This window comes from Perissodus microlepis, chromosome 13 (assembly GCF_051167445.1).
Source record: "Perissodus microlepis isolate ML-2025 ecotype Zambia chromosome 13, ASM5116744v1, whole genome shotgun sequence".
Lineage (NCBI taxonomy): Eukaryota > Metazoa > Chordata > Actinopteri > Cichliformes > Cichlidae > Perissodus > Perissodus microlepis.
The window spans coordinates 11,166,523-11,176,719 of NC_140473.1; the positions used below are offsets into that span (position 1 = coordinate 11,166,523).

Sequence of the window (10,197 nt, forward strand, 5' to 3'; positions counted from 1 at the left end):
AGAATAACTCCAGCTTTGTGTCTTTTTTTATTGTAGCTGAAGTACGGGACAAATCGCGTTTATTTTCAGCTCAATACAAACCGCATAATATTAACTCTGAATACCAGAGGATTCCGTTTTTTATGGCACGGTTGGCAACTCTACTAACTAACCTTATGAATAAAATAAAGTTCACCAGTAACATCATAGCACCCACCCAACTGTACAGAAACTCCATCATGCTAGCTAGTACACAGTACCAGTTATTGTAACTGACTGTAGCACAACGTTAGCACAAGTTAGCACAACGAAAATAAACTACACCTAAACTTGGTTTGACCCAGATAGACTGCAGGTCATAACTTCTTACCTGAAGCTCATTTCACCTGACAGTCGGACTGGCGGCTGCCTTGGGTCTCTCCACCTCCAGTCCTTTCCCCCATCCACCTGCTGGCCTCCACCACTTGCTAATTTTACTGAATCCGTGTAAGCTCCACCATAGCCACTACCAAACAATTGAGTTATTTTTACACGTCTGCCAGCATCTGTCCAATCCGCCACCTTTCACTGTTTACACGGTTATGGAAAAAAAGACAACAACAACAAAACGTCGGCCCATTTAAAACGAAAAATGACCACCGGGCAAATGCCTGGTATGCCCGATGGCCAGTCCAGCTATGCCCCGCTGCTATTTTTCGTTAAGTTAAATGTGTTTGTGTCCACTGTCCTTAGCTAGGTCCTGAAATCTAGGCAGCTAAGATGAGAAGTGTGCTCTTCGGGGAAACTTGTTTTGTAAAGTTGGTTTAGCTCATCCGTAGAGGCGAATGAATTGAGCATGACTAAAGAAATGATGAGAAAAGCACTGTGTTGCTCTTTTGTCCAGTCATTGATGCTAGCTAAGAGGATGTAATAAAGGCAAGGTAACAGAGATGAAAAAGGAGTGGTTGTTGAGAAATAAGTGGAGAAAGAGGTGTGCAGGCAAAAAAAACAAAACAGGTGTGAGTGTGTAAAATTTGGTGAGTATTTGAGTGCAAAAATGTGTGGTCTCCAGCTAATGGAAAAGGCTGATCGCGCCATGTGCACGTAGTGCTCTTTAAATAGAACAATTTTCCCTGCTCTCTTAGCCCCTCATGTGGCCACATGTGGCGGGCTAGCAGGCTAGCAACATACAGGCCCGGGTTCGAGCCCTCGGCTCACCTGCCTCTGTATGTTCACCTGCTAGGGGGAGGTGCAGGAGGGCGATCTTGGAGTGAAAATCCCAAGGGATGACCCCTGTTCAGCCTGGGCTTCCCCTGACTTTTTTCTTTTCTTTGCTTTTTTTTCTTTTACCTGCCAGCAACAAACAGACCTCCTTGTTGTCATGGCTACCAAGGACCACTCTTCTTGTGCCAACAAGTCATTGCCTGACAAAACATTATTTCCCATGTTTCCCTGTGTTTTGTTTTTTAATTTTTTATCTCTTGTGTTTTAGACAAAAATAAAAGAAAAAGATCTACAGATTCAGCCTTTTCTTTACCTGTGGTAGTCGCGTAGAATGACGTCACTGACACTGGTTTAATATGAAAACAAACTTTCTCAAACAAAAAAAAAACAAAAAAAGAAGTGGGTCGGTGTGTCATCTTTACCGAGCACCATACATGTTTTGCCTCACATTAAAATGATTATTTTTCCTTTTCAAAAAGAATTCAGAGAGAAAAAAACAGAGAAGTCAAATATATCAAATTTGCACCAATTCTACTGCCGGCAGGTGGCGCAGAGCACTTGCCGGCCCCTGGCAGGTTGAAGCACAGACAGGCGCCAGTTCGATTCTCACTCAGTCACTCACTCACTCCCAATCCTCTCTGTAGCTTCGGTCTGCTAGGGGGATTCCTGGTCTGCGCAGGGAATCCCAGTGTTTTTTTTCTTTTTTGGGCTGTTGGGGCCTTTATTTATAAAGCTGGGACTATCTCCGTTGTCATGGCTACCAAGAACAACGCCTGCTTGGGGGAGAGCGGAAAGCCGATAAGCACAGAGTCATTCATCCTTTCGCCACTTTCTTTTCACAGCTGCTGCTGCTGCTGTGGCAAACGCTGGGACTTGTGTGCCTATGCAGTTTTTGCGTTGTTGGGAGCTTTTAAGGACCAGCCTTGAATTTTACACATTTGATAAGTGAAGACTGGATGTTTAGTGATGAGAGCTGGGATCATCTGGACAGAATCTGCAGCCTGCATCTCCAAATCAGAAATGGCTTTAGATCTGACGCTAGCAGACAGGCATGCATGTCTCAGGGTGATTACACACTAACACATTGTGAATAATCACACACATTTGTATACATTTTATTCACAAGATAAAAAAATTAAAAAAAAAAACACTATACAAAATGTGTTTTTGTGACAGGCTGCTAGTAACAAAGTGCTTAAAGATTTAAAATTGGTTCTTTCCCAAGTTTTCTGTTATGTGCACACACATTCCTCGACTTAGGTGCTTTTTAATTCTCCAATAATGGTCAGTGCAAAGTGTTTACACAAACAAAAAACATTACTCAGAAAATGGTCAGGTACAAGAACTGGACTAAAAAGGAGTGGAAAAACCAGATAATGTCCAAAGAAATACTTCAGCGTGTGGCTCACGACTTTTGCACAGTACTGTAAATGTTATTAATAATGAAAGATGTCAAAATGTAGCTTTCTCATTTTTAAAAAATTCCCATACACATTATTCTTTTCTTCTAGCGAAGGTGCCTCCTCCTTCTGACCTTAGGGCAACTAATTTCTCAGACAGTGACATCACGGTGCGTTGGGAAGTTGCAGCTGATGATGATGTTTCTTACCTCACTAAGTGGAGGCGACCTGAGACAGGTGGGGAAGAACTATTGGATTGTTGGAGTACATATTATGAAGTAAAAAAATACAATATCTCAATAAACTGTTGTCCTGTGTCTTAAGGAGTATGAGATATCACTGTCTGCACTCTATGGAGATGGAGCTCAGAGTGAAGCTGTGGCCATACGCTACAGCACCTGTGAGTCACACATTTTCTGATCCTGAACCTTTCTCAAAGTCAGGAGGGGAGAGCCTGAAACCATTTACCTAAGTCACATTAGCAGCAGTGTTCAGCCTAAAAAATAGTTAAAAGTCATGCATTTGAGTCATGCATCCATATTATTTGTTTATTTATTCAATTATTTTCGAGACACTGTTAGTTGTTAGAAGCCAGTGTTTTAATGATAGGACATATATGACAGTAATGAGACAAGCTAAGATATCCAAGATTACCACAAAAACACAAATAGAATCACAGAAAGCTTGTTTGTCTCCAGTTAGTCTTTAGGCCCAGTTACCTTTTACTTTTCTGTGGTCAGTAGCCCTTCATGTCATATTCTGTCTCTATGTACAGTATAGCTTTACTAATACAATAACCTGTACGTAAATGAACTTCAAAAGACAAAAAGCTGAGGGGAGGGAATAGAGAGGAGGAAAGCTGAGCTGGCAGCGGGGTTGCTGGAGGGAAGCGGGGAGGCAAAAGTTCTGTGGAACTTAAAGGTTTGAGTCGCATGAAAAGAGACTTAAGCCACAAGTCTACTTACAAGAGAAAACCATCAAGAATCACAATGATGAATAAGTTTTAACACTTGGTATTTTCTGTATTTTCAAAGGCTTTTCAGAAAGGATGGAAGCGGTGGTTTTCCCGCGTACCGCTCCGCTCGATCAGTTCGTCGTCAGGCCGCCGCGCCGCCTCGCCAGCTTAGATCTGCAGGGAGAGTTTTACGTCTATCCTGCCTTCGACGTTTTTCTCACCTTGGTGGCCAGCTCCTTCTCACGATCCACCAGCTCTCCATGTCAGCGGAATCGTAGCCGCTGCTCTCGCTCGGCCTGATGGCGCTTTCAAAGGTGGTGCTTGAGGTCTGCAAGGAGATGGAGGTGGACGTGGACAGAGTGCCCCAGCTCACGCTGGGGGACAGAGACTCGCTCAGGGACTTGGTGGTGGGAGCTGTTCCCACGGGAGCCGCCTCTCCCAGCTTCTCTCTCAGCGCCACAAGGTGACGGGTCTTTTCATCCACCTGGACGAAAGATGGGGACGAATGTGAGGTGGGGAGAAGAGGGGAGGGTTAGTCATGTAAAGTCTGTACTCTAAAAAACCCTTTTTAGAATAGCACTTTGGTCTTTGAGTTGAAAAGTCTTTTTTCCCTCTACGACATTAAACAGAGATTCATTTCTTTATAAATCTTTTAAGGCCCCACCTCCTGCAGCTGCTCCATCTTCTCTAGCTCCCACTGGTGCTCTAGGATGAGGCTATCTAAGGAAAGAAGGAAACTTTGTAACAGGGCAGATATCTTTGATTGTGAAACAGAGATGGCCACAGTGCAGCAGCCCAGATTTACCAGTCAGGAGTTTTGGAGTATTCAGTCCCAAAGAGGTTCTTGAGAGAACGGGGTGGGGACAACTTGGCGTCTCGGGAGTAAAAGACCATGCAGATGTCTTTGGTGATAATGGCAGGCTGGATGCAATGGTCCAGCTGTAAAGAGGAGATAAAGGGTGTGTGTTAGACACGATGACATCAAGAGACTTAAAAACACGTAAAAAAACAGGTACAACACGGCGGAGCAGTGGCTGACCTCCAGATACGCAGATAAGGTCATGTAGATCTTCTCTCCATAGGGAGTTACGCAGTTGAGCAGGAGGGAGTTGTGCAGGGAGCTGTCCCACACTGCCTCAAAGCGATAGAAAGTGCTGAAAAAGACAGAAAGAGGAAAAGTTAGCTTGACAGCATTATTTTTTATGAAGTCCTACTTGGTGCTAACATTACAGGGTCTCTGTTTACAGCAGTGTGTCATGTTGTTAAAAAAAAGGGAGTGACGTGAGCACAGTTCTGACATATCAAGAAGTGAACGCAGTGACTGAAGCGGTGTTCACATTCATCCTTTAATCATGAAAAAACGTGAGGAATTGCACTGAGGTGAGACCTTGACAACAGACAAATCAGGAGCCACAGAGTGTCAAGTGTCAGCCGACACCAATCGGGACAATGATAAGAAAGAAATTCATTTACAGACACGTGAAAAAGCAGTTTAAGGATCTGGATCTAGATTATTACACCACATCATCATTATACCTGTGATTCAGCAGCTGATGGAACCAACTTTAGCAGCAAAAACTTGAGGTAATCATTTTTTATTAGTGTTTCACAGCAGTGTGGACGGATTTCTGGCCCATTTGTCTTTACAATGTTTCTTCGGTTCATTAAAGTTTGCAGATATTTATTCATTCACAGCTTTCTTAACGTTCAGTCATGTTGAAGTCTCAACTTTGAGCCACTGCAGCACCACTCTGTTGTTGCTTTGCTGCTGCGCTCTGGAGTCACTGACCCAACGATGATCTCTTTGACTCTAGAGTACTTCATGGCTCACTCAGTGACCTGGACACTTTGCAGGTTCTTTGGCAGCAAAAAAGCTCAAATAATCATCACCCGAGCAAAACCGTTGGTATGACCTGTTTGTCTGATATGCCGTGTTTGGTTTTCACCAATGTTGAAGCTGTGCATTAGGGCTTAGGTTTTCAACTTTGCAAACCTAACCCATGCTGCCATGTTGTATTTAGAGGGAAAATGGTTTCTCCTGGAAGCCTTTCCAAACAGGCCATATTTGTTGAGTCTTTTTCTAATTGCACTGCCATGAACTCCAACATTTAGCATGCTAACTGTGGCCTGTAGAGCCTCAGATGTGTGGGGTGAATTTTCTGGGACGTCCACTCCTGGTAAGATTGGAAACAGTCTTTGAATTTTTTAACTTGCGAATAATCTTTCTTGCTGTAAAATGATGGACTTCAAAGCCTTCCCACATTCGTGGGTATCAACAACTGCTTCTCTAATCCTCACTATGTTACCACTTACCTGAATACGCCACACCAGCAAACTGACAGTAGTGGTTACACTTACTGATGATCTATTGCGTTTTGATTAGCACTTGGCTGATACTGACCCTCTTAACTAATTATGGAAATAGTCTTGGATGTACTTAGTTTTTTAAACACCACATCTGAATTTGGGCTCAGTGTTTGTTAAATAAATAATGACCTGGTATAATGTGTTATGTGTTGTTCATCTGAGGTTGCATTTACCTCATATTAAGACCTACTAAGGACCTGATTGTTTTTTTTTAATTATGTCCTGATACATAAAACCTGAGAGCTCACATAACTGCATATGCTCAGAATATACAGCACACATGGATACAAATGACTGCCTTGCAGCAGCAATCGTAAGACCATCACTATGAGCTCTATACAAGGTTGCACTGTTCCTGTTATTAACAGCAGGGGGCACTATCAGCCACAGACTGAGAGCCAGATATGCTCTGCTGGTGCCTCATTGGCCTCATTGTTACTGAGGTAAGACTTTATAGTGAGAAAAAGCTGAGGGGGGAAACATTGATCTGGAAACATCTGAGTGTTACAGAGGATATACATAGCACTATGGTTCAGTGTCACACAATCACAAACAAATACAGAAAAGTACTAAAAAGGGTGTTTCCTCCAAAGATCGCTTTTACTGGTTTGGAGCTTAGGAGGCTTAATATCGACAGGCATGAATGAAGACAGATCAGAACAGCTGTTTTATCACAGCATCCAGTATCAACACAACCATCCACACTCAAGAGCCTGTTGGCTTCAGAGTCAGCAGCTGAATGTCTAAAATATGAAATGTAATTTTTTGGTCCATCAGCTACAGCTACAGCATGAACTGCTTACAGTGAGAAGCAGCCTAAAGCCCGACAGATTCATCTTTCCAGACTGAAAATATCTCAGAGTGAACCGAGTGGTGCATTTTCAGTGTGATCTCACAAAGTCAAATCCCTTTAATGATGTTCTGTCCTGTCTTCCTCTATCAAAAGCACACAAACACTATAAAACATTGTTTCTGTGCTTTGGGTTTGTTGTTTTCTACACAGAGGTATAGTACGACTAAACCCTAAAGGTAGGCTGCTCACCTACAACCAGCTCACGAATATCTTTCCAATGGAGCTCGCTGCCCTTCTCGTGGATGAGGGTCACTGTGATCCCCTGCTGGATCCCCTGCAGCAAACATAACAGGAGTTCAGGATCACAGTGAGCATAGCTAGAGCAACATTACGCTTTAAAAGAAGAGATTCAACTGTGTACAAAGGAAGCAGTTACCACTGTGTGAGTAATAAGAAAACAACATTGTTGGGTCTGTGTTTCCACAAGCCCCGCTAATTCTAGAGACTTATTCATCATGAAGAAAACAAGACAGTCGATCGATCAATCACTTGCACAAGGGAGGCCTGTGTCCACCACGAAAATGACCTCGACGACGACCTCCCTTGCTGCCCTTTTTATTGAGACACAGTTCACACAAAACACGTCAGAACAAAGCCACGCCCAGACAAGGCATTGTATGTATATGTGTGAACTTCTGTATTTAAGTAAGAATGTGTGTGTGTGTGTGTGTGTGTGTGTGTGTGTGTGTGTGTGTGTGTGTGTGTGTGTGTGTGTGTGTGTGTGTTCTCCTGCTGATCAAAGGGTCATATAGCATAAAAGCAGGAGGAACATCCTTGGTCATAAAGAGGGTAGTCTCCCCCACACCCTAGATGGTTCACCCTAGATAACACAGTGAAGCCATACAAAGGGGAGGAAGTTTACCAACATCAAACAGAGCTTCACAAGGATGTTCCTGTGATTAAAAACACTACTGCCCCCCATCCAGATTCTCGAGAATCTGGGGAGGGGAGGACAGAAAGAATTCCTTAAAACAATCTACAAATGGTAAACATAAAAATGACAAACATTTAACAATTCACTCTAACAAACATGTGCACCAATCCTGTACCTGGTGCAGCAGGTAGGTACCATGGCAGAGCAGGACTCCACTGTGATCCACGATGGCTGGGATGTACCTGTGCATGGAGGGAGGAGGTGACACAACATCCCAAATGATAATATTCTTCGTGGAGATAATTTTTATGGTTCCTTTAAAGCTTGTGCGTGAATATAACACTCCAGGTGGATACTCACTCTCCAGTGGGCTCCAGCTCGCTGATCTCAAACCAGACCAGCAGGTCGTACTTGCTGACACACTGACCCAGGTTGGATTTGGTGATGGTGTTCAACTTAGAGGCTGCAACTGGCACACACACACACACACACACACACACACACACACACACAGAAGCTCAACGTTATCAAGCTGGAATTTGTCTGCATTTAAGAGAAGATGAATAAAAGTGAGGAGTATTTACTACATTCTTTGGGTGACTAAATGGAGGATGGATAGGTGACGTGAAAACACTACCAGTGGCAGCACCCTGCTGTCTCACACATCGGGATCACGGTCCTGTTGAAACGGGCTAATCGCTAAAGCTCACAGTTGCATTCGTCTATACTCAATATGATAGAGAGGAATGTTATTACACTTGAAAACTGCTCTATTCACGTCTTCTTTGGTGTGAATGATATGTCATTGACCCTGAAGTTGTCTCCTCAGGACAGTTTCTAAGCAACGGATGGGAATAGGATAGTACTTCCTGGATGCTGTTGGAGGACTGTTGACATAATAAAAATACATTTTATTTATATATGCATATAAAATTAGCCAATGTGATTAGAATACAATCGTCTACACATTTCTAACAAAATCTGCTGCATTAAATATGAATTATCACTGCATGACTGGATCTGCTGTTTGACCCCCACCAACCTGTTCACGTCCTGGCCATGGAGGTGCAGCGAGTGCTGCTGGTAGTGGCCGAACACTTCAAACACGACGGGCTTGCTCTTGATGTGCTCAATAAAAGACTTTGTAGCTTTGACAGAAATCTGTTCCAACAGATAAAAAAAAAAGGGTTTGACAAACTGAGTTGGAATAAAATCGTTGAAGCACAGTTAGTGTGTGTAGGTGCAGATGTGTGTGTGCACCCACATTCTGGACGTGGTAAAAGCCCGGAGGAGCTCCTTTGCCAGTGTTTTTCAGAGGCTTGGTGGAAAAAGCCTCATTGTGACGGTGCAAGAAACTGAGGGGTTCATTCTGGTTCATCACATTGGTGATCACAGCACCACAGGGAACTGTGCTGTCCCCTCTTCTCTTCACCCTGTACACCTCTGACGTCTGCTACAACTCTGAATCTCAGACGTTTGTGGACGACACAGCCATCATGGGGTGTATCTAGGATGACCAGGAAGAGGAGTACAGGAGTCTGGTGAGAAACGTCATTACATGAAGTCACACAAACCACCTGCAACTCAACACTTCAAAGACCAAGCAACTGGTTGTGGACTTCGGGAGGTCCAGACCGGGTCCACTGACAGTTCAGATAGAGAGAGAGGAGGTGGAGGTGGAGGTGGTCAACAAGTACAAGTACCTCGGGCTGTGGGTGGACAACAAACTGGACTGGTCATGCAACACACAGCACCTGTATAAAAAAGGCCAAAGCAGACTGTACTTCCTCAGCAGACTGAGGTCTTTCAACATCTGCAGGAAGCTCCTGAGGTTGCCGGAGGACTATTCTATGCTGTGGTGTGCTGGGGAAGCAGCACTGTGGTTGGCATGAAGCTGGACACTCTGGTGACAGTGGCAGAGAAGAGGACATTAAAGAAAATGCGGGACATTATGGACAATGCTGGGCATCCTCTGCATATGTTCATAAACAACCAAAGGAGTCTGCTCAGCGACAGGTTGGTCTAGGACCAACAGACTTAAAAACTCCTTTGTCCCACACGCCATCAAACTGGTTAATTCCTCGCTGGAGGGGAGAGGGAGGGGAAACAGGAGGACAAAGGAGGGCAGGAACAACTAAGCTGTAGTGTTGTCTCACTGTGCAACAGACTTTAGCTGTCTTCATCTCATTAATGAGTACATTTCACTATTATTCCTATTATATATTCTGTATTTATAAATGTGTATATGTGCTATATTTTTCTGCTTATGCTCATACTCTCATTCCCCTTTACTTGATATTCTAACTCTGTAATATGCAACTTCTGTCAGTGTTCTGATACTGGAAACTGAATTTCCCGGAGGAACCACCCGAGGGATTAATAACGTTCTATCTAATCTACATCGACAACAGAAAAAGAAAATCTGCTGCTTGCAACAGCATTGTGTTAGAAGCATTTTTACTGGAGTGAATGCATTTAACTGTACTTGCATCATCTGTTAAAAGTACTTATATATTGCAATAAGACTGCAAAAAGCAAAGGGGACTGAATTCTATAGTATGTGGTA

The 10,197-nt window shown here is 43.5% G+C and overlaps 1 protein-coding gene across 3 annotated transcripts; it reads right to left on the bottom strand.

Annotated features, from left to right (window-relative positions):
* Positions 1-3,023: 3,023 nt before the first annotated feature.
* Positions 3,024-7,031, bottom strand: LOC146374740 (kinesin-like protein KIF1B). 3 transcript variants are annotated; one of them, XM_084949532.1, is made up of 4 exons: positions 6,947-7,031; positions 4,577-4,691; positions 4,202-4,476; positions 3,024-4,021 (listed from the first exon to the last, which is right to left on the bottom strand). In XM_084949532.1, the coding sequence occupies exons 3-4, from the start codon at positions 4,217-4,219 to the stop codon at positions 3,755-3,757; spliced, it is 285 nt and encodes a 94-aa protein (XP_084805658.1). In that variant the 5' UTR covers positions 4,220-4,476; positions 4,577-4,691; positions 6,947-7,031; the 3' UTR covers positions 3,024-3,754. The 3 variants fall into 3 exon arrangements, with proteins under 3 accessions (XP_084805658.1, XP_084805657.1, XP_084805656.1); XM_084949531.1 differs by lacking the exon at positions 6,947-7,031 and having other exon boundaries at positions 4,202-4,257; positions 4,343-4,476; positions 4,577-6,361; XM_084949530.1 differs by lacking the exon at positions 6,947-7,031 and having other exon boundaries at positions 4,577-6,361.
* Between the last annotated feature and the right edge of the window lie 3,166 nt (positions 7,032-10,197).